Source organism: Ahaetulla prasina, chromosome 1, assembly GCF_028640845.1.
Source record: "Ahaetulla prasina isolate Xishuangbanna chromosome 1, ASM2864084v1, whole genome shotgun sequence".
In the NCBI taxonomy this organism is placed as follows: Eukaryota; Metazoa; Chordata; class Lepidosauria; order Squamata; family Colubridae; genus Ahaetulla; species Ahaetulla prasina.
In genome coordinates, this window is record NC_080539.1 from 24,622,635 (window position 1) to 24,647,221 (window position 24,587).

Below are 24,587 nucleotides of genomic sequence, written 5' to 3' on the forward strand. Positions count from 1 at the left end.
CAAACAACAAAAACACCTCAGCAAAAATAACCCCTTTGTCTTAACTATCAGGCTATATATACTATGAGAAAGTAAAGGAATAAATTAGTCTGACTGATGGGAAATTGATCAGTTTTTATTAACAGTGTTAATAGCCATTGAATGAAGATATGGCCAATATATAGACTAGACTGGACTAGAGTTGGAAGGGGCCTTAGAGGTCTTCTAGTCCAGCCCCCTGCTCAAGCAGGAGAAACCTATACCATCTCGAACAAGTGTCTCTCCAGTTTCTTCTTAAAAACCTCCAGTGATGGAGTAGCCACGATGTCTGAAGGCAAGCTATTCCACTGGTTAATTGTCCTTACTCTTAGGAAGTTTCTCCTTAATTCCAGGTTGCTTCTCTCTTCGATCAGTTTCTGGTGCTTTGGAAAATAATTTGACCCCCTCTTCTTTGTGGCAACCCTTCCAATACTGAAATATTGCTATCATGTCACCCCTAATTTTTCTTTTCTTTAGACTAGCCAGACCCAACATTTGCAAACGAGTTTGTTGTAGAGTTAAGTGGAATTGGAAGCAAAAGTTCAGGGTCCAGCCAGTAGGTGGAGCTAAACAGGAGGTGGAGCAGTGATCGCTCTAGGAAGGAATCAAAATAAAGAAAACGGCGGGGAAAGTGAAGGATTTATAAGTGAGTTGGAAGCTGCGGGGAGAAAAAAAGGGCTGGGGCTTATTTGCATCTGAAGTCAAGTCAGGTAAATATTTCCTTTGACTTAATGTTGCTGCGTGCTTTTTCTCTTTCATGCAGCTTTTCCAAAAAGTGGTAATTGTGGTGGTGGTGATGGGGATCAGTTAGCTACCATTAAATGTTTCATGCTGTTTCTATGCGATGCTGCAATTGTGCTAGCACAGGAGTCTGCAAACTTGGCTTTTTTAAGACTTGTGGACTTCAACTCCCAGAGTTCCTCAGCCAGCTTTGCTGGCTGGAGAACTCTGGAAGTTGAAGTCCACAAATCTTAAAAGAGCCAAGTTTGCAGACCGCTAGCAAGTGGTTCAAAGGAATTAAGGAAGCGAGAACCGGAAAACATAAGCAGGTAATATAAATGATCTTAACCAAGCCAGTTCTGCTTTAATGTGACAGTCTGGTTAGCATCTTTTGCTAAGGAAATGACTGGGTTCCAACAACAAGCTGAGCAAACCTCATCTCTTTTAGTTAAGACAGGTCCATTTTGTGAATCTAAATACATCTTAAGATTTATGTGTTAGTTTTTTTTTATTAAGAGGCTTTATTAATTGGAAGCATAAAATTCATATTTAAAAGTATATCTCATGTTTAATTTACTATAAGATTCCCCTCACCAATAAGAAACTGAACAATTATTCTCACTTTTTGATAACATATTCATCTTGATCCTTCATGTTCTCATCGAACTTAATACTTACTATAGTTAGTTGGTCATGTCAAGAAAGAATTATAGGTCAAAGCAGGCTTCCATAATGTTTTCTTAATCAGAAACTGAACATATAGTAAATAGATCTAGACATACCAATCCAATTAATAATGCATAATAGTTTTGTTTCTCATAAGCGCTACAAGCTGTGGAATGCAAATAATTTCCGAGCATCTTTGGACATCCTCTTCCAACTTTAATTCACTTCTTTAGATGTTTGCATGCAGTTTTATACAGTAATGCATCGTTGGGTAAAATACTGTTTCTGTGTTGTGTGTATCAAAGCATTCCTACAAGACAAGGGATGTGATTCTGGGGACATAGGTGAAATATACTAGCAGATCTCACTAACATGTTGGAAATGGTCCAACTGTCTGCCTTTTCTATCTAGGCTCATTCCAGGGATGATCCTTCGTGTGGGACTGTGTCCTGGCCTCTCGGATGAAATGGTGCAGGTGCTAAAAGCCAATGGCATCAAAACAGGTAGCTGATTCCCACAATTTAGGGGTTGCATTGGCTATAGTGAGCTGAGCAGATCCTTCAGAGAAACCAGTGATCTCTTCCAAATGTAATTTTTTGTGTAGCTAGCAAGTGTAATGTGGTTGGAAGAATGATCAGGGTGAGGTTAAGGACTCAGAGCGGTGATGGGATAGGTTGATCAAGGAGAGAACAAAATGATTTTTATAAATGGAAAGTGTGGATGACTTTGGGGAAAGAGAGGAGATGCAGCCTAGGCTAGGGGTCTCCAACCTTGGCAACTTTAAGACTTGTGGACTTCAGCTTTGCTGGCTGAGGAATTCTGGGAGTTGAAGTCCACAAGTCTTAAACTTGCCAAAGTTGGAGACCCCTGGCCTAGGAAACAACCAGATGAGAGGCAGGAACCCACAGTTGTTACAAAGTCGGGGGGGGGAACTTAGGAAAGACCTGCTTTAATGAATCAAGTAATTAAAAGTGGAGGCTGGATGTTTGTGCCTTCAAATTTGCATCATAGAATTTTTATTGGCCAAGTGTGATTGGACACACAAGGAATTTGTCTTGGTGCATATGCTCTCAGTATACATAAAAGAAAAGATATGTTCATCAAGAATTCTAAGGTACAACACTTAATGATAGTCCTAGAGTACAAATAAGCAAGCAGAAGACAATATCAATATAAATCTTAAGGATACAAGCAACAAAGCTACAGTCATACAGTCATAAGTGGAAGGAGATGGGTGATGGGAACAATGAGAAGATAAGAAGATTAATAGTAGTGCAGATTTAGTAAATAGTTTGACAGTGTTGAGGGAATTATTTGTTTAGCAGAGTGATGGCGTTTGGGAAGAAACTGTTCTTGTGTCTAGTTGTTCTGGTGTACAGTGCTCTATAGTGTCGTTTTGAGGGTAGGAGTTGAAACAGTTTATGTCCAGGATGTGAGGGGTCTGTAAATATTTTCACAGCCCTCTTTTTGACTCGTGCAGTATACAGTATCATTCTGTTAATGTAGCCTTATAATAAAGTAGAATTAGTTTATTTTGTCATGTCTCCTGTCTAGGGTACAACAGGAGGGATGAAAATAAAAGACTGCAAACGCTTTGTGGATTTTTTTGCTAAAAATAGATAAAAATAAATTGGGGATTTATTGATTCAAAAGCATTGAAAAAGGAAGAAGGAAACTACAATATATAATTTGGGAAGTTGAAGATTGAGTTACTATGTTTCTAACTTTTGTAAAGAAGATCAGAAGTCGCTTCTTTTATTGCTTACATTTTCTTTCATTATTTCATATTTACTTATTTTTTCCCTATTTTTATGTTTCTGAAGTTTTTAAAGCTTATATAAAACCTTTTATTAAAATTACATTACAGCTGATTCTTTTTCCTATTTTTCATCTCCTTTTCTCTATCTTCCCAAATGTTTTGTAGTGGCTGATCTTGTCTCATCGGATCTGGAGGACATTGCCCAGAAGAATTCCTTATCATACAAGGCCAGTAAAAGGAGTCTCTAGAGATGATTATTATATATTTCACCACACAAAATGTTACTTAGTTCTGACTAATCAAGTCCTAATAAAACAAGAAACAAATAAATATCCCCTGAGATTTCATTGTGATTGGAGAAATATTTGTTTTGTAGAACTTGAAAAAAAATTGAGAAAACTCTTGAAATAATTTCTGTGATTGGTTTTATATAGAGTGATCTATGAGTTGGTATTTAAGGGGTGTCCATCTTTAGGGCCGTGAACATGTTAGACACTCAAAAAAGTAACGTGGGTTTATAAAAACTATAATGTTTATACTGTACAGCTGTCCATCTTATAACCAACTATCTCAGACCTAAACTTCATGAGGAGGTTTAAGGAGGCCAATGATGATACAATCAGCAAGTGTGGACAGTGATAAATATCACTGTCCATGTTGTGTCTCGTCCGATCTCACCACAGCCGGGGCCTTCTTATCTGCTTCTGAACACGGAGGAATGTCCTAGTATGCCTCCCGGCCCCAGCCCTGGCTCCATGCCCAGACAGGCTGAAGAGGAGGAAGTACCTCCAGCCCCCAGCTCTGGCTCCATGCCCAGGCAAACGGAGCAACTAGACCCCTCCCCCTCCTCCACAGCATGTGAGCCTGAGGGAGGTCAATTGCCAACAGCTGTAGACTGGAGTGACCCTCGCGTCAGAAGACTTGATAGACGGAGGCAACAGAAGGAAGGGAAGGGCAGGCCTGGATAAGTGCTGAGTCATGGAGCCACACCCCATGGCCTATATAAAGGATCTGCTTTCTGGCATTCTCTGAGTCAGGCAAAGTCTAAACATATCTTGCTGAAGTCACTTTCTGGTCTCCTGCCTGCCTTGAGGACTTTGCTAGGACTTTGGCAGAGCTGCAGAGGCACGCCTGATTCGGATTTCCCTGACCCGGCCGTCAGCGGAGGAGTGAGACACGACAGTCCATGTACTGTCTTTTGGTGTCATTACAGTTTGTAGCTAATGCTTCTAGGCTAATCAGAAATTACTTTTTCCTGTTCTTCTTTCCCCCTTCTGTATAATTTTAAACGCATAGTGCTGATTTCCCCCCCTCTTCTTCATTATACTATAGTTTAACAGTCCCCAACCTTTGTGGCTTGGCAGCCTGGCTGGGGAGGAGAGGGAAAGCGGGCTGGGGTACATGTGTATGTACGGCAGTCCGCCACTCACGCGAGTCAAGCTGTATGCATGTGCACCGGCCATCCACTCGAGAGAGTTAAGCTGCACACACATGCATATGCACTGGCCTACCTCTCACGTGGCCCAGTTGCAAATAGGCCATGGCCTGGTAGTGTCTGTCACCCTTTGACTCACTTCCTCCCTTCTTCCCTCATCCCCTAAATTGCCCCCTAATTTCTGTTCTTGGCTCCCCTAATTTTTTCTTTCTTTCAGTATCAGCTGGCTGTTGAGCAGTACAATGCTGACTTGTTTGCTGTTTCAGTTTGTAGGCCTGAGGCCTGTTTTATCTAGAGTAAACGGGGGGGGGGGGGAATAAATATTTTAAATGTTTACTTTAATTAGGAGGTAAGGAGCTTGACTTTCAGATGGACTTCAACTCCCAGAATTTTCAATAATGGCCATGCTGGCTGGAGAATTCTGGATACCATACATTAGGAAGTTGCCACGGTTGACAAACACTGCTCCAGCCGCTGGTTGTTTTGTCCCTTGTTGTTAATGCTTAAGCTGCAAGATGGTAAAGGATTGATAACCTTTTTTTACAGACCTTAGTTGCGGTACGACGTGTGTTGCTGGCACAGTTTTCCTCCTTCCCAATCAATGGGGCAGATCTCTATGAAGAGTTGAAGCACACCACGGCCATCTTGTCCACTGGAATTGAAAGGCAAGGGGTGATTAATCAGAACACTGTGTTATATTGAGGGGAACCTAGATCTGCTCCATTAATTTTTAAGCTCACCTACATAAGGGTTACACCACAGAGATGCAGGGGGGTGCATTGTTCCACATCCTTAAAGAGCTGTGTACAAGAGCAGTTTTCCATTGCTTTTTTTTTTTTTTTTAAAGAAGAATATAGCTAATGGCTGTACTGTTCCCATCCATTTAACTACAGTTAACTAAACCATGGTTTTACTTCACTCCGTTGCTTACAAATCATACTAGGTTCAAATGTAGTTCATTAACTTGTGGCTCAGTCTGTGTATGGGCCCCAGAAGGTCTGTACACCTTCGGTATGGCTTCCGTTAGGCTAATGGAATTAGCCGGGATTCAGCTGACTCTGGATAAGCAGTTCATGCCATCTCAATCACAGTGTCAACTGTTACGATAGCACTTCTGTTAACTGAGGAGGGGAATAGGAATGAGCTGAGACACGGGGCCACGTTCCTTAGGCTTCTTTCTCATAGTGTATTGTGAGAACAAAAGGAAGGAAAAGGGACCACTTATACCAGGGGTCTGCAACCTTGGCAACTTTAAGCCTGGAGGACTTCAACTCCCAGAATTCCCCAGCCAGCTTTATTTAAAGTTGCCAGGCTTAAAGTTGCCAAGGTTGGAGAATCCTGACTTATATTAATAAAAGATGAATGAAAATGTATTGAATTGTAACTGAAATATGTGATCTTTATTCTTTTAATGTTTTATATGGTATTTTTAATGAATGAGTAAGCTGCCTAGAAATGCCTTGGCAAGATAGGTGATATAGAAGTTTAATAAATAAATAGAAATTTAATAACAATAGCATTTAGACTTCTATACAGCTTCAGAGTGCTTTTACAGCTCCTTCTAAGTTCTTTACAGAGTCAGCATATTGCCCCCAACAATCTGGGTCCTCATTTGACTGACCTTGAGCCTGTGAGAACCAAATTCTGACAATTGGCAGGATGAGCTTGCATTCTAACTACTGCACTACCACGGCTCTTTTAAAGGAAGTGCAAGAATAAAAGTAATTAAATAAAATAAAAGTAATCATTTACTGTTTTACAGCTATATATTCAATAACGGGTGTTCAAAAAAAATAGTTTATTAAATTTATATGCCACCTGAGTCTCTGGGCATGTCGAATTTAACCCATTTAATTAGACCCAGGAGCTCAATTTATTGAGCAGAAAATGAGAATTAACAATCCCATGAATATAAGCATGAGCTTTAACTGGCAATACTTGGTTTTTCTATTAGATGCATATCTCACCTTTCCTCCAGAAATTCAAGGTGGATCTAGGAAAGGCAGGTTATAAATCTAATGAATAAATAAATAGCCATATAACAACAGGTGACGGAAGTGAACTGAGAGATAACGGCTAACCTTAAATTGCTCAAATTAATTCTCTGTGGTTGAGGAATCTTTGAATATGGATCCAAGTACATTAAACAGTATCTTGCCTGTTACAGATCAGTTCTCTATCCAGATCAACCATCCATTCAGTTTGCTGTAAGTTCATTTTTCCTCCCTCTTAATATGGCAGAGGACAGCCTTCCCCTTCCCAATTGCTTGTAGAAAGATTGGCCTATAATGAATAGTCTGGACAGCCATAGTCGTCGGGCATGACAAGAGCTGTAGCCTGAAATGTTTGAAGGCTTCTGGATTGAGCAAGGTTGGTGGGCAGGTGAGCTGCTGTGAAAACGGTGACTTGCCAGGGATGAAACTGACAGTGTAATCACTCTTTGGTTTGCTTTGCCCTCTCTTTATTTTGGGCAAGCAAAAAGTTGAATTCCTGAGCCTAAATAGAGACTCCACTCTGACTGTTCTTTTGTCCTTGAGGAGAGAAGACATTGAGAGGGAAAAAATGCAAGATGAAAACTGGGACATACATGTCCTGAAATTGTCATTTCTTCCTCCCCCCCTGCTTTTGTTGTTATAGCTTGGACAAACTTCTCGACTCGGGTATATACACGGGGGAAGTGACAGAACTTGTTGGCGCACCCAGTGCTGGAAAAACCCAGGTTGGCTGTTCTTGACCTATTTGGTTAGTTGTCTGTTACCTTCTCATTGGACTTTAGGTAGAACAGGGGTCTCCAACCTTGGCAACTTTAAGCCTGGTGGACTTCAACTCCTAGAACCCCCCAGCTTGCTTTGCTTTGCTGGCTGGGGAATTCTGGGAGCTGAAGCGCGCCAGGCTTAAAGTAGCCAAGGCTGGAGACCTCTGAAGTAGAGTACAATCTTATAAACATGCAAAATGTATACTAAAATCATGAAGAAAATTGTGTTTCACTCAACCACTGTCAACTTTGGTGGATTTTCCTTTTCAAAGACCCTACATGAAATAACTTTTCTGGTTTTGATGTTTGTTTTGCTTTATGGTAGCAAAATGCTTTTTCCAACACAGGTATGTATATCTGTGGAGAGCTTGTACATTGCAACAAGCAAGGTTATATGGGAGATGGATCCAACATTGATACAAGTTGTCAAAGATGTGTTAGGCCCATGATGGCAAAACTATGGCAAGCGTGCCACAGGTGGCTTGCAGAGCCCTCTCTGTGGGCACGTGAGCCGTCGCCCCAGCTTAGCTCTGCCATGCATGCGCGCGCGCCTGCCGGGCAGCTGTTTTTGGGTCTCTGATGTGCATGCGCAGAGGGTAGGGTGCATGTGGGAGACGTGCGCGTATGCACGTGGGTTGGGAAGGCCATGGGGTGGTCACACGTGCATGCACGGGGGCTGGGGGGGTAAGGGAGGGTCACACACACATAACGCAGGGAGGGATGGGGTGCACTCTGGGAATCACACATGCATGCCGAGGCGGTTGCAGGCACGGGCTGGGGTGCATGCGAGGGGTCACTGGTACATGTGCAGGCGGTCGCGTGGGCTTGCGCATGCACGCGTGGGGCAGGGCGCAGGCGGTTGCTTGTGCATGCACGGGGGCGGGGCGCACATGGGGGTCCCGCGTGCATGTGCGGCGGCTTGCGTGCATGGGGGAGTGTCACACACATTGCATTATGGGTGCGTGTGCGTGCACATTTTGGGCATTTGGTGCCGAAAAGATTAGCGTCACTGTGTTAGGCTCTCCCTGTAGGAGTTTTGACAAGGGATATTGGTTTACCTTACATGAAAGTGGGAGGGCAGGATTTGAGCCAATGTGTCCTATTCTTTAAGGGGCTGAAATCCAGCTTTTCTCGCAGCAGAGATGGGGTTGCCAGAAGATTGACTTGTATGGCATTTTGAGCCTCAGGATAAGATAATACCTTCCTTTTCCTTGTCGGGAAATTGATCAGACTTCCAGTGGCATTTTTATGACTAGTATTGGGGGAATTTTCTCTACTGCACTTGAAGGCAGCAAATCCTCTATCAAATTGAAGAATATGCTGCATTGGAAGTCAGCTAAAGAAGGAACTTTGTATATTTTAATGGTTTCTGATTGTGCCTGACTAGTTTCTCCCTCCTGAGACATAATAGATCAAATAATTTCCCTCTGCCTGATTATTTAGCCAAGTTTTTCTGCATATGGCAAAAAGCTTCGATGTGTTGGGTGTAGATGTAGGCATTTGTGGGTCATTGCACACTCACCTTGGTACATTCCCAAACTGAGCTTGCCCACAAACACAAATTTATTGTAACAATCCATTCCTCCCTCTTTAAAACTTGTCTGTTTTCTGGAGCCTTCTGACTGTGGAAGCAGGGCCTTATAGTAAAATCTTTGATAAACAGAACCTTGATTAAAAATAGCAAAATCCTTAATTTGGCAGGCATCTTTGGGCACAGTTCCCAAAACCATAGCGACTTGTTTTCTTTTTCTATATAAATGCATTAGAACACCTGTTTAGGTTTGTTTTGTTTTGGTTTTTTTAGTCTCAAGGTCTCTTGGAGTAGATTTTGAGTTTTATCACAAGGGACACAGTCTCTACCTCTGGGCTTATAATATCAGCTATCCCTGACCTGCTGTCTGTAGATATGTTGGATTTGATTTCCCAGTGAATTTTTATTTATTTATTTATTTTATTTTTATTTTATTTGCATTTATATCCCGCCCTTCTCCGAAGACTCAGGGCGGCTTACACTATGTCAAGCAATAGTCTTTTAGACATCAGATATGAAGGGGGAAGATAGAACAGAAAAGAATGGGAAAGAAAGAGAGGAAAGCAGCAAAGCCAGGTGGTTGCCTTTTAAAATTAGACTTTGCTCACATATCATGCTAAGCAATCCATGGTTTTATGGGTTTCTATATCATCATAAACCTAAACCAAAACAAACCACATTATGTTGTTCCTATAGTAACTGGCTACAGTGGGATATATTCAGGAAGGGAAAAGCACATGATTGCTTTTTCTTTTTTGGTGTGTATGTGTGTGTGTAGTGGAACTTTTTCCTATCCTTGTGCAGTTGTGTGGGGTGTGAGTAACTTCCAACCCAAAGTTGTTTTTCCTTGACTCTTAGCAGCCTGTCAAAGTATTAGTCCAAGTGTAGTAAAAAATTAACTGTGTGGTTTTACTTGTAAGGAGGAGAACAATGGTTTTCCTTTTAAGAAATCAAATTGCTTATGAAGAAAACAATTTTTCTTTGCTGTGTACTGCATGCAGCAAAAAAAACACCCTATTATGTCTTTACTTAATGATGCATGTCTGTGTACTAGCAAGCATTGCCTTAGAAAAACTTTCTTTCTGCTTGAGAATTTGGAGGAAGTAGGTATTTTCTAAGTAGATGCCCACCCCAGGGGAATTTTTGCATGACTCATTCAGCGAAATATATTGGATAATGTGCTTGGATGCAGTCTCATTTTGCTTCCATTTGTATGCAACTCTGTATTCTAACTTTGTGGTTTATCATGCTATCTGAACTCCAAAATGACTAGTATTTTATGTTACCCAAATTCAAGATCTGTGACAAATCTTGGGAGTTGGAAGTCCCACTTTGTGATTTGCTGGTTTTTTTCCAAACTTTTGGAAGGTAGGCTATGAAAGGCTGTTTTTGTGCATCCTAATTTCAGAAATCACACGAATCTTAAGCTCTGCCTCTTATTGTGTCTCTAGCTGTGCCTCATTGTCGCTGCAAATGTATCCTATAATCTCAAGCAGACTGTCCTGTACATTGACTCGACTGGGGGCTTCACCGGTGCCCGTCTACTGGAGCTACTGAACTGCTTAACAGAGGATGAGGAAGAGCAGGTCAGCTGAAGAGGAAGTACTCGTTGGGGGGTGTTGGTACCCAGAAGGGTATCTAAGTGGGTGTGGTGGCGCAGTAGTTAGAATGCAGTACTGCAGGCTAATTCTGCTGATTGCTGCAGTGGATTTCGATTTGAATTCTTAGAAGCCCATCCACAGTTACAACCATAGGGGTACACCATCTCTCCCCCATCTTAGCCCCTCATTTGTCCTACCTGTGCACAGAAAAGTTGCTGAAGCCCAGAGGCCTCTGCCTGTTCCCCATGCCACCAGGCCTAGGACCAGTTACAGGGCCCACCAGCATGCACAAAGCACCCCACTTACCTTTGTGGATAATTTGCAGCTACTGATAGGTCTGCCCAGGCTATACACCAGCGGTGTCAAAATCAAGGCCTGGGGACTGAATCTGGCCCACAGGGTGCTTAGATCTGGCCCATGGGGCTGCCCTGGAAACAGCAAAGAATTGTTCTGCCAGTGAAAATGGAGCTTGGGAAGGACGCAGGTGGCCCTCCCAAGTTCCGTTTTTGCTGGCAGGGTTGCAGGAGGCCATTGCAGCCGAAAACAGCTCGGTGTTGTGGTCCACCAGCAGCCTGTGGAGCTGGCAGCAGAGTCAGACAGTGAGGAGGCTGGGGAGGACAATGGGCCAATCCTGGAGTTGGGAAGGCCCAGACAAGGGCTCTGTGTCGGAGGCAGAGATGGGTCCAGGGCCATCTGGGAGCAATGCACGGACTCAGGAGCCTCCAGAGGTAGACAGCAGAGAGTCAGAGGGATCCTGTTTCTAGTGCATGCATGCGAAGAGCTGCCAGAAAGCAAGAGCAGCTAAAGTGAAAAGGACAACTCGGGAGTAAGGCCAGGAGATGATTGGCCCTTCCTATAAGGCTTAAAAGAACAGCAATGGCTCTTGGGTTCTTTGTAGGAAACCAACATTGTTACAATTGTTTCCGGTTAGCATCTCCTGTTTTTGAACTTTGTGGGGTTCTTGCCAAGAAAAGCCCTTGGCAGGGTGCCAAAGAAGACAAAGGTTTGTGATAAGGCCGAAGGACTTTTTCTGAAGGATTTTGTTTTGGACTAAGCTGAGAAAGAAGTAATTCTCAGCTGTTCTAATAAAATATGTTTGTTTAGGACTGATTGTGTCTGGTAATAACTATTTGGGCCTAGGTCACAACACTCAGGAGCCCGTTTTCACTGGCAGAGTGCTCGGGCTGCCACATGCACCCCGACACGAGTGATGTCGAGCCATGCCCTCCCTGCCCCCCCCAATGTCAAACACAACCCTGATGCAGTCCTCAATAAAATTGAGTTTGACACCCCTGCTATGCACGGTATGGCTTTCCTATTGAGGCTGCCTTGTGCCATTCTGCAAACAAGCACCATCCTTGTGTTCATTCGGAAGCTTTGATCTCAAAAAAATCATATGATTTGGTGCAGGAGTCTTTCAAACTATTACCAGAACGGAGCTTATCTCACAGTGCTTTGGAAGCCTCCTTCTGCCGGCACTGAAATGCTGAGTGTCGGAATGGCATGATGTTTAAAGGACTATGTTGTGAAGCAAACACTACAGTTCTGAGTTTGAATTTCATCTCTGCCACGATTTTTTTTATTTTTTATTTTATTTGAATTTATATCCCGCCCTACTCCAAAGACTCAGGGCGGCTTACATTGTGTAAGGCAATTCTAGTGCTCTCCGAATGCTTTGAACCGCAATTCCATCCAACAAAAATGTATTGAATTGGTGAGGATTATAAGAATTGTACTCCAGTCAGTTTAGAATATTGGAGAGGAAAGTCATAGGTTAATAAATTAGCCCATAGGCTTCAAAGTCCTTCCCCATCCCTAAACCACGCTGGTTTTTTTTTTTAGTTTTTAATCCCAATAGAGTTTTAGATGGGCAAGTCTAACCTAAACATTTACTGATACTAGGTACTTGATAGGTATTTGATTTTGAGTTCTCAAAAGCAACTTTAAATAAATGGATAGCGTTAAGATGGATCTTCTACTGAAGAGTGTTGAGCCTCTGAACGTCTCCAGGAGGATATTAGAAAATACAAGGGGTAGGAAAATTAGTAAGAAAATACATGCTATAATTTAACATCGAATTGAATGATTTATTTATTTGTTTTAGCTCACCTTTATTAATTTTTTAATAAATAACTCAAGATAGTGAACATATCTATTACTTCTTTCTCTTCCAATTTTCCCCACAACAACAACAACAACAACCCTGTGAAGTGGGTTCTGTGAAGTGGGTTGGATTGAGAAAGAATCACTGACCCAAAGTCACCCAGCCAGCTTTCGTGCCTAAAGCAGGATTAGAACTCCTTCTAGGCCAGGAGTGTCAAATTCGATTTCATTGAGGGCCGCATCAGGGTTTTGTTTGACCTAGGCGGCAGGGTGGGTGTGGCCAGGATGGGTATGGCCAGCTTGATGTCACTCGTGTCGGGAGCGTCTGTGGTGACCTGGCCGCTCTGCCAGCGAAAATGGGCTCCTAAGCTCTGTTTTCAGCCGTGACAGCCTCCTGCTGCCCTCTGCCAGAGAAAATGGAGCTCTATTTTCACTGGCAGAGGGCAGCGGGAGGTCATTGCAGCCAAAAACTGAGACTAGGAGGTGGCAGGAGACCGTCGCAGCCAAAAATGTAGCGTGGGAGGGCCAGTCCTTAGCTGATTTTAGGGTGGTACTAGAGTACCCCACGGGCCAGATCCGCCCCTGGGCCTTGAGTTTGACACCCCTGTTCTAGGCTGATACCTTAATCACTAGACCAAAATGGCTCCTCAAATTAGTTCGTTTAAAAACAATATTCTGAGATAAACCCTGAACACCAAACGCAACGATCTAATTTGCTGCTGTTGGCTCCAAGATAGAGCGGGGGGTGTGTGAGGCTTAGGTCACATGATTGTGGCTACCCTCTTGATTTTTTTGACCCTCATCCTAATGAGCATGCAGACTTGACAGGGGCATCCAGGATGTGTTACTTTACCTTGTTCCTTACCCCATTTCCCTGTAGGCTGAAGCATTGCGAAGAATCCAGGTTTTTCGTACATTCGATGCCTACAAAATGCTTGATGTGCTCCAGGAAGTCCGTGGTTATGTGGCTCAGCAGGTGGGTGCTTACTGGCCAGTGCTTGTTTGTGCGCTTATCAGAATACATGAATGCCAGAAGGGTGAGGAGGGCAGGATGGGTTACGTTTTTTTAGATCAAGGGCCAGCCTCAGTGGTGAAATCTAAACCGGTTTTACTACTGGTTTGCTGGCTGCATATGTACTCTGTGTGCGCAGTGCGCACCATGCACCAAATGCAAGGCATGCACAGTGCACGGTATGGGGTAAGTAGAGCAGCGCGTGGGGGGATGGGGTGATCAGCTGTGACGCGCAATCTTTTTTTCACTTTTAAAAGCATTTTTTTTACAACCTATTCAGCCAAATAGGTTGTAAAAAATGCTTTTAAAAGTGAAAAAAAAGGCTCTGATGATCAGGCAGCTCAGCTGTGATTGTCAGAGCCTCTTTTTTTACCTTTTAAAATCATTTTTTAAAAGAAGTGGCAAGTGGAGAAGCGGGCAATCGGGCATTAGGTGGGCATGGGTGGAGGGGGTGGAGGGATTTTTGCTACCGGTTCTCCAAACCATTCGCCACCATCACTACCGGATCAGCCGATCTGGTCCGAACTGGAAGTATTTCACCCCTGGCTTTTGAGTGGTATGTTGGGGGTTTGTACACCAAAAATGATAGGGCCAAAATCAGATTTAAAATTAATCAAGTTTCAGTTTCCAACTCCACTTTCTCCTTTCCTTTCCTAACCCATTATGGTGAATCCCTACCAGAACCTCACCATTCCATTTAGCTTATTCTGCTCTCCCGAATTCCTGAAGGGAATTATGATTACAGATCTACTCAACTATAATTAAAATAGGCAAACTCCCAGCCTATTCAGATGATCTAAGACTAATATTTCCTGGTGCAGAATTTAGGCATAGATAACATATAGGACATGTGAACCCTTGGCTTTAAACTATGAGCAAAGTTGAGTTTTTGGAAGCTTCATCTTCTTCATCTACTCCCCTATTCCAAGGAAAGGTATCCATTGGCTTTTTGTAATTTCTGATTTGTATTTGTAATTTTATTTCATTTGCCCTTTATTTTTATTATTGCTTTTTTTAAAGATACTCAGCACCTCTGGACCAGTGAAACTACTTATTGTGGATTCCATTTCTGCTGTAATTTGCCCTTTCTTGGGACTTCGGCAGCCCGATGGTCAGTTACGTACATCTATTATCACCGAGAATGTTCCTTAATATGCTTCATTAATGGTCCTGTTGTTTTACAGAATCGTATCCTACATGGTCCAGCAGTGGTGTCCAACCTTGGCAACTTTAAGACCTATGAACTTCAACTCCCAGAATTCCCTTCCGGGTCTTGAAGTCCACAAGTCTTAAAGTTGCCAAAGTCGGACACCCTGGCTTAAAGAGTTAAAAATATAACATGGAAGACAATAGAGGGATTAGCAGGGCTAAGAGAAGTAAGATCACAAAGGTTAACTGATCACATTCAGTGTGGCAACCTATTTTCTGCATGTTCAAAGTTCTGTAGCAATAAAGTTTCATATGTATGAAGTAGTAGTTGAGCATAAAAGTATAGTACCCAAAGATCACAAAACACCACACTGTAATACTTAAGGTTCCTTGTTGTTGTTTGTTGTTGTTCAGTCGCTAAGTCATGCCCAACTCTTTACAACCCCATGGACCATAGCACACCAGGCCCGCTCCTGTACTTAATGGCTCCCCTAGAGTCTGCTCAAATACATGTTCATTGCATTGATGACGCTATCTAACCATCTTATCCTGTGCTGCCCCCTTCTCCTTTTGCCTTCAGTCTTTCCCAAGATCAGAGTCTTTTCCAACGACTCTTCTCTTCTCATTTGATGGCCAAAGTATTTGAACTTCAGCTTCAATATCTGTTCTTCCAAAGAATGGGATTGATTTCCTTTAGAAAAGATTTCTTATGGCATATGAATAGTTGTAAATAGACATAATATTTTAGTCTTCACCATTCCATTTTTCTTCTTAGGGTAGATGTGACAGCTTCCACATCTTTCAGTCCCTGTGGCTGGGAATTACAAGAGATGAACCAGAAAACTTGGTTACATGTCCAGCTCTTGCTTAGTGAAAACTATCATAGAATGACCGTAGCCCTTTCATTCATGCTAGCGATCAACTTGCTTATTTATTTATATTCCATCTTTTGTTATTTTTATAAATAAATTAAGGTGGTGAGCATATCCAACACACTCTCCTTTTCCTATTTTCCCCACAACAAGCCTGTGAAGTGGGTTGGGCTGAGAGAGGTCACTCAACTGGCTTTCATGACTCAGGCAGGACTAGAACTCACAGTCTCCTGGTTGCTCGGCTGCTGCCTTAATCATTAGACCAAATTGACTCTCTTTGTTATATATTTGATTCTCAGGACATAAGGTTTACACAACCAACTAAATCCTAAACCTGCATTAATATAGTTGCCATGTTTGTTAACCGTGCTGTTCCCAAAAAATAAAACATGTTGTCATGTAAAGTGATAACTTGGTTCCCAAATGTGCTATCCACCCCCAAAACAAGGTGACAAAATACTTCCATTGTTGAACTCAAGCAGAAGCTTACAAGAACTCAAGAGATGCATTTATTAACAGATGGTCCCTCTATCAAATGATGTCCTTCAGATTATGGAAAAAAAGAAAGTCCAAAGAAAGGCCAGAAAATGTCTGTCAGTTTTGGAAGGCAATTTTCTTTTTGCTTAACTGCCACATATTTTAGCTGGGGAAGTTGAGGGGGGGTTGTTGTTGGAGCGGTAGAAAGTTAGTCATAACAACATTCCGTATTCAAGGACATCCTGCGTCTGATGGAGACTGCCTGAAAATTGTATCCAATTGAGTGTGAAGAGTTGATTGGACAATGTGTGAACTTGTGGGTGTGGGACAGGGTTGTGAACTGTCAACTGGGTGTGGAAAACCTGTAAGCTTTCAGTTTCGGGTTTTCCCAGCTGTGCCAACATGACATCTCTAATAAATTGGAACTTTGAGGAACCTCAAGCCTCAGAGCTTTATTTCGTTGGGGGTGTTTCTTGGAACCCTGACAATATCCATCCCACTCTAAGGTATTATTTCCCTATTTGGTGCCTTGAAGGGGTGTTGTGTCACAACTGTATTCTAAATAAGCATTCTTAGGTTCACACTTCTTCCAGGTGATTAAACAACTGATTTTTTCCCCCCTGAAGTAATAAAAGAGCAAGGACCTTTTTAATTAGATAGCTAAGTGTTCCTAGCTCGTACAACTTTGAAAGGCTTCTCCAGCATGGATGTGTCGTGTCCCACTCCTCAGCTGACGGCCGGGTCAGGGAAATCCGAATCAGGCGTGCCTCTGCAGCTCTGCCAAAGTCCTAGCAAAGTCCTCAAGGCAGGCAGGAGACCAGAAAGTGACTTCAGCAAGATATGTTCGACTTTGCCTGACTCAGAGACTGCCAGAAAGCAGATCCTTTATATAGGCCATGGGGTGTGGCTCCATGACTCAGCACTTATCCAGGCCTGCCCCTCCCTTCCTTCTGACGCCGCCGCCTATCAATTCTTCTGAAGCGAGGGTCACTCCAGTCGGCAGCTGTTGGTAATTGACCTCCCTCAGGCTCACATGCTGTGGGGGAGGGTGAGGGGTCCAGTTGCTCCGTTTGCCTGGGCATGGAGCCAGGGCTGGGGCCGGGAGGTACTTCCTCCTCCTCAGCCTGTCTGGGCATGGAGCCAGGGCTGGGGCCGGGAGGTGCTTCCTCCTCCTCAGCCTGTCTGGGCATGGAGCCAGGGCTGGGGCCGGGAGGCATACTAGGACATTCCTTGGCATTCGGAAGCAGATAAGAAGGCCCCGGCTGCAGTGAGAGCGGGCAAGACACAACAGGATGTGATACAGAAAGTTTTTCTTCTTTCCCTTCTGCTAGATAGGTGTATATTTTGACTCTGGCAACCCCCAGAGTCTACGGGAAATGCAATGAATAAAGAGAATTGTACAGCTTTAAGTGCGGTGATCTCTCCTTCTCCCTTCATAGGTATGGCCCTCATGATGCATTTGGCGAGGGAGATGAAAAGCCTTGCCAAAGAATTTGGGATTGCCATATTGGTAAGTATGTGGAGTAAGCTTTTACTTATGCTTGCTTTTTACTTTATGTGTACATAAGTGCTATAGTTTTGCTCTTCTAGTGTGAGCTAGGTCAGCTAATACGTTAGGTCTGCTGCCACTTCCTTGCTTTTTATTCTAAAAGAAGAATAAATTTTATTCTAAAAAAAAGTTTTATTTAAAGTTTAATCTAAACAAAAATGGGGCTGTCACCTGGAGTCTGTAAAACAAAGCATCAGCCTCCGGCATTACTGTACTTTTCGGAGTATAAGACGCATTCCCCCCCTCTCCAAAAGAGGGTGAAAATTTGGGTGCGAATATTTGGCCCACCCGCCAGCCCCCACCCTCTGGCCATTTTCGGCTTCTGCGCATCACGTTTTAGACCTGTTCCAGGCTGTGGGGATTGTCACAGACCATTGCTGCCTCCATGCCCCTCATTTTTGGCCTGTGCCTCGCGTTTTCAGCCTCCGAACGCTCCGTTTCAGACCCGTTCAAGGCTGCGGGGATTGCCAGAGCACATCACCGCCGATCGTCGCCTCTGCGCATTGCGCTTTTGGCTTCTGCGCATCGCGTTTTTGGCCTCTGCACACCCTATTTTTGGCCTCTGCATCGCGTTTTCGGGCAGTTCCAGGCAGCGGGGATTGGCGGCAGCGGCGATGGTCTGTTCCAATCCCTGCAGCCTGGAAGAGTTGATTGGAGGTATTCCGGGAGGCCAATCCACCCATCAATCAGCTGCTTGTGCTGAATCAGGCTGCAATAATGTGCTTGAAGCTGACCTGGCTGTTTGCTATTTGCTGCAAGGACGCTAGCCAGATGAATACCGATGGATGCTGGTAGGCAGAGCCAGATTTTTTTTTTTCTTATTTTCCTCCCCAAAAATTAAAATGCATCTTATACTCCAAAAAATACAGTACCTTTTCTTCTAAGCCTGTTTTTTTTCAAATGGGTCTCACAAACCTTTTAGAATACGGGTGGTACTCGGCTAATGACTGTAGCGATGCTAAAACTATCGGTTATCTTTTAGTTGACAAATCATGTGACCAGAGATGCTGGTGGTGGTTTTAAACCAGCACTAGGTCGCTCGTGGAGTTACATACCTAACACTCGGCTGCTGCTGGAAAAGAAAAAAGTCAATTCTGAGAAAGCAGGTCGAGTCGCATCTTTGATGAAATCTTCTCGACAGGTGAGAGGACATGTAAGAGTTGTCTACACCAGGGGTCTCCAACCAGTCTAAAGTTGGCAACTTTAAGACTTGTGGACTTCAAGTCCTAGAATTCTGGGAGTTGAAGTCCACAAGTCTTAAAGTTGCCAAGGTTGGAGACCCCTAGGTCTACACTGTGGGCTCCATATATCAAACTTCTCCAACTTTGTGATGTTCAATTGTGTTGGAAATACATCTCTCAGAATTCCTTGCCAGTATAGCCAATCATTTATCAGCAATGTAACCTAATAATTAAGAAGTAAGATGGAAATTTTTAAGTAGGAGGTCTGGGCTCATTCATAATAGCTTTCATATTAAACATCATTCATATTAAATGTCATTCAAGTCCCCCATCCCCAGGAAAATAGCTTTCCCTAAATCTGGCACCTCTGAATGACTACAGTAATTCAGCTCAACCAAATATAATGAACTGCATGATTCTTAGCCATCACATTTACTGACAACAATTCCCCTCAATCTCAAACTTACATGCTTGTTGAGCATAATGAATATTGTAATCAATAGTTCTTGAAGGCACCAAAATTAAGGATGGTAGAGGTTTAGAGGTGCAGAAGGGCTAGGGAGACTTATGTGGGTGCCCTCTTATGCAGGAGTAGACATGGCAGCATCACTGTTTTTATCTGAATGTGATAACATTTGTCAGTTGCTGCTATAGGCTGGAGTTGATGGGAGCTGGTACTTAAGACTCTCTAGAAATGCAACACCGGGGAAGGCTAATTATTAGTTCGATCAAGAAATGGGACTGTGTTAAGAACTGTATTAAGAAAGAAGCACAGATAAAAAGATAGGAACAACTGCAATTTGTCAGGGTCTTTGACTTTGCTTAAAAATCTACAGCTAATTTGTGATTTTGGGTTCTGAGGAGAAAACATATCCTGCCTGTCCTTGATATTGGGATTCTTACACTGTTCTTCTCTTTGACAGCCTTTTGGAGTTCAGGCAGAATTAGACCTGAGGAACTGGGAGGTGAAAAAAGAAAGTCCAGTCACATCAGGAGAAGGACCAGATGACGGCATGGGTTTGTCTTCCTGATTTACCACTGGGTTTCCTGAACATTGCAGAAGGCCTGGAAATGGAAAGAAGACTCCGGTTTTTAGAGGAATGGGGAATAAAAACCAGTATCGGCCTTTTCCTAACAGAATCTGCCTCCCTGATTTATTGGATTTCAGCTCCTAGAATCCCGAAAGAACACAGTCTACGATCGGAGATGATCTGAAGTCAAAAACTTTTGGAGGACACGGTTTCTTTGGCTGGGACATCATATTGTGTCGGTTAACTGTGGAAATGTGCATTGGATTGACTAAAGTCAGGAGGTCACTTTTCAGCAACTGCAATTTTTGTAGATAAACGTAGAGTTTGTCATTACTAAAGGGATATCGAATGGAGTTGTTTATCCAAAGGAGCCTCCATGTCGTTCCCTGTATTGCTACACTGTATTGACATCCTGATTTTTGCTATGTGAAATGGAGGGGAAACGTAGGCACTGTATTGATTTTGCTTAACAAATCAAGCAAGCTTGTCATTCTATAAGCCATCACAAAGGTAGAAATATATATCAAATGAGGGCTCTTGTAGATGCTTTGTATAATAGGTCAGGGGTCTCCAACCTTGGTAACTTTAAGATTTGTGGACTTCAACTCCCAAAATTGGAACTCTGGGAGTTGAAGTCCACAAGTCTTAAAGTTGCCAAGGTTGGAGACCCCTGTAACAGGTTATTTGATGAACCAGAACTCTACTACTAAAAGCTGTATCAGTGATGAATGTCATGCCTTTTAGATATTTGAGACTTCAGTTGGTATTGGCCCTAATGCACATGGCCCATGGCAAGGGATTGTGCAGGTTTGTTGTGCAGGACATCTTATTCTTGGTTTATACAGTGGAATGATTTTCATATAAAAATATTAATCACACATAGGGGCTAGCCACTGAAGAGAATGTCGTGCTCAGTTCTTTGTTCTTCCGTCCATCTAGCTATATTAATATATAACCAGTTTATCTTTCTAAATATCTTGAAATAGAATAGAACAGTGATGGCTAACCTTTTTACTGTTGCATGCCAAAAGCAGGGGGTGGGCATGGGAGGGTTGTGCACATGCATGCCCACACCCATAATTCAATGTCCCCCTGCACTTTGCCCCCCCTCCCCCATGCATGCGCGCGCGACCCACCCCCTGCGTTTCTCCTGCTTTTGCCACGCAATGGCACAGTGGGCCCAGTAGGCCCGTTTTTCACCCTCCCCAGCCTCCAGAGGCTTTCTTGGAGCCTGGGAAGGATGAAAACGGCCTTTCCCACCCTCCGGAGGCCAGTAACAGCCCATTTCCTGACTTCCAGAAGGCCCCAAAATTTATTTATTTATTTATTTATTATTTAGATTTTTATACTGCCCTTCTCCCGAAGGACTCAGGGCGGTGTACAGCCAGAATAAAACAGTACAATATACAAATTAAGACAAAAGTTAAAATAACATATTCAATAAATGGCCGAAAATTTAAAACTGTCAAATTTGACCCATAAAATTCATAAAAATACCCCAATTAAAATTATTAAAATTCAAAAAGTTTAAAAATTAAGCCAGTCCCGCTTGGATAAACAAGTGCGTTTTCAATTCACGGCGAAAGGTCCGAAGGTCAGGTAATTGACGCAAACCAGGGGGAAGTTCGTTCCAGAGGGTAGGTGCTCCAACAGAGTACCTACCCTCATGTGCACTGGAGCTGAGTTACGGCAATGCTCGCACTCACTTCTGAACCAGTAGGGAAGGTAAGTAGATTTCACCCCTGGATTGACCCCCTCCTCTCTGTGGCAATCCCTGAGGTATTGGAACACTGCTATCGTGTTAATCCTAGTCCTTCTTTTCATTAAACTAGACATACCCAACTCCAGCATCTATTCTTTATATGTTTTAGCCTCCAGTCCCCTAACCATCTTTGTTGCTCTTCTCTGCACTCTTTCTAGAGTCTCTACAACTTTTTTACATTGTGCTAATCAAAACTGGATGCAGTATTCCAAATGTGGCCTTACCAAGGCATTATAAAGTGGTATTAACACTTTACGTGATCTTGATTCTATCCCTCTGTTTATGCAGCCTAGAACTGTGTTGGCTTTTTTGGCAGCTGCTGCACACTGCTGGCTATATTTAAGTGATTGTCCACTAGGACTCCAGGATCCTTCTCACAGTTACTACTATTGAGCGAGGTACCACATATACTGTACCTGTGCATTTTGTTTTTCTTGCCTAAATGTGAAACCTTACTTTTTTCACCATTGAATTTCATTTTGTTAGATAGCGTCCAATGTTCAAGTCTGTCAAGATCCTTCTGTATCTTAAGCCTATCTTCCGGAGTGTTGGCTATTCCTGCTAGCTTGGTATTGTCTGCAAATTTGATGAGTTCCCCATCTATCCCCTTGTCCAAATCATTGATGAAGATGTTGAAGAGTACTGAGTCTAAGACAGAGCCTTGGGGTACCCCATTGCATACTTCCCTCCATGTGGATGCAGTTCCATTGAGGACCCAACGCTGAGTGTCGTTGTTCAGCCAGTTACAAATTCATCTGGTGGTGATGCTTTCTAACCCACATTTTTCTGTTCTCATCAAATAGAAAGATAATTTAAACAGAATGTTAAGGAAGAGGATTCTATGCAAAGGGAAGGAGTTTAAATTTTATTTTAAAGACCCAAAGAAGATTGAGGAAGTACCTCTTCCCAGCAATGAAGAAGCTGAAGTTCTTCATATTCTTCATTCACTGGGCTGAAACAGTAAAAGAATATTCTTCCAAGATGCAGAATGAAATTCAGTACGTGGGAGTTCCTTTCAAAAAGTTATTTCTACAGAACTCTTAACAAGGAGTGAAGGAAGCAATTTGATTTGTCCTTGGAATTGTGGAAAGCTGGCTCAACCACAAGCTGAAGATTAGATAAGCACATTGCACTGAGTACAGAATGGAAGAGATTTTATTGACTCTAAAACTCTTTGAGTTTTTAATTTTAGAGGTAGAAGAAAAATAGTTTAAAAAGGGTAAAATATTAAAGTTAAAAATAATACAGGTAGTCCTCAATTTATGACCACAATTGAGACAATTTGTCGATAAGGAAGGCAGTTAAGTGAGTTGTGCCTCATTTTCTGACCTGTTTGCCCTGGTTATTAAGAGAATCACTACAATTCTTAAGTGAATCATGTTGTTAAGCAAATCTGGCTTCCCCCATTGACTCTGTCAGGCTTAGAAGCCATTTTTTACAGTGGGCCTCAAGCCTGGCATATATTCTACTATGAGAAACTGGGAGGGGGGATTGTATGGAGCATTGAGATTTTTAGTCAAAATAGCATTCTTTCTCAGAGAGTCAAGGTCATCTTACCCCGGCACCTGGAGGGGTCTCACTGGGAGGAATCTTCTTTTGGGACAGTGACTGATTGGACCACGTGATGGACATGTGGGTGCTGGGGCAGGGTCTTGAACTTTCAACTGGGTGGGGAAGACCTGGAAGCTTTCAGATTTGGGTTTTCCCAGATGTGCCAACATGGCTCTTCTAATAAATTGGAACTTTGAGGAATCTCTAGCCTCAGACTCTTATTTAATTGAGGATGCTATTTGGAACCATGACATTAACCTGAATCTGACACTCTGCTCGCCATAAGTTCCCTAGGAAGGTTGCAAATGACAATCCCAGGACCCTGGGACGGTGCTGCAACCATTGCAAATACATGTTAGTTGCCAAGTTCGATTATGTGTCTGTGGGGATGCTGCAACAGTCATAAGTGTGAGAACTGGTCACAAGTCACCTTTTTCAGTCCTGTTGTAACTGTCAACCCTGAAGTGAACCTGGCTGAGGCCATTTTGGAGGCTTCAGGGTTGCCACACAATAGAGGGAGGAAGGAAATAATTAGATGGGGTTTTGTAGCCAAAACAACAATGTTTTCCTATAGGAACCAAGGACATTCTCACAGGTGGCTGGCCAGAGGAGGAGCAAAGTAACCTAGCAACTGGATTGAACAGTGTGACCAGTGACGGGGTAAAGAGGAAACTTACTTTTTAATTAGATGAAAGCTACGGGAACTTTCAGAGTCGCCTTTCACCAGTTGTGCCAATATGATGTATCCAATAAATTGTTCTTTGAGGAATTTGCCTGCTTCGGAGGTCTGGTTTCTCTGAGTGCATTACTTGGAACGCTGGCAGTAATGTTGAATGATCATTAAATGAATGATTGTAAGACGAGGACTACCTGTATACAGATAATCCTCAACTTATAATTGGTCACTTAGCAACCATTCAGAGACACCATGGACATATTTGGAAGGTACTTAGATTCAAAGTTCTGCAGGTTGTGCCTCCCCCCATCACATAACAGTACTTTGGACATTGAGCAACCAGGTCACATTTACAGCTGTTTGCAGTATTCCATGGTTGTGTGATTGCACAATACTTTTGCCAACACTTTTTTTTTTTGGAAAAACTGGTTCATAGCAAGCCTATTGTTTAATAATCATTGTGGTCATAATGATGACCACACACAAAAAAAAAGATAACAAAATTGGGTCCATCATGTGAGTGACCTGATTTATGACAAGCAGAACTTACGATCATGATGGACAGGCTGTACGGCAGTTGTACATCGTGGAATACCTATAGGTAAAAACAGTGTTAGGGAGTTTGTTGACTAGTGAAGGGAGAAGGACTCTCAGTCGGGCACCTCTGTAGACTGAAGAGGATCCTTTGAGAGTCCTCTGCAATTTTATTTTATTTTTGCTACTGTTTTAAGTGGGATCT

The 24,587-nt window shown here is 42.8% G+C and overlaps 1 protein-coding gene across 1 annotated transcript; it reads left to right on the plus strand.

Moving 5' to 3' along the window:
* The first annotated feature begins 608 nt into the window (after positions 1-608).
* Positions 609-20,439, plus strand: RAD51D (RAD51 paralog D). The gene is made up of 11 exons (XM_058161784.1): positions 609-728; positions 1,816-1,907; positions 3,329-3,390; positions 5,145-5,263; positions 7,236-7,317; positions 10,336-10,470; positions 13,469-13,564; positions 14,621-14,711; positions 17,538-17,608; positions 18,630-18,788; positions 19,752-20,439. Exons 2-11 carry the CDS (start codon positions 1,829-1,831, stop codon positions 19,857-19,859), a joined length of 1,002 nt encoding a protein of 333 aa, XP_058017767.1. The 5' UTR covers positions 609-728; positions 1,816-1,828; the 3' UTR covers positions 19,860-20,439.
* Positions 20,440-24,587: the final 4,148 nt, after the last annotated feature.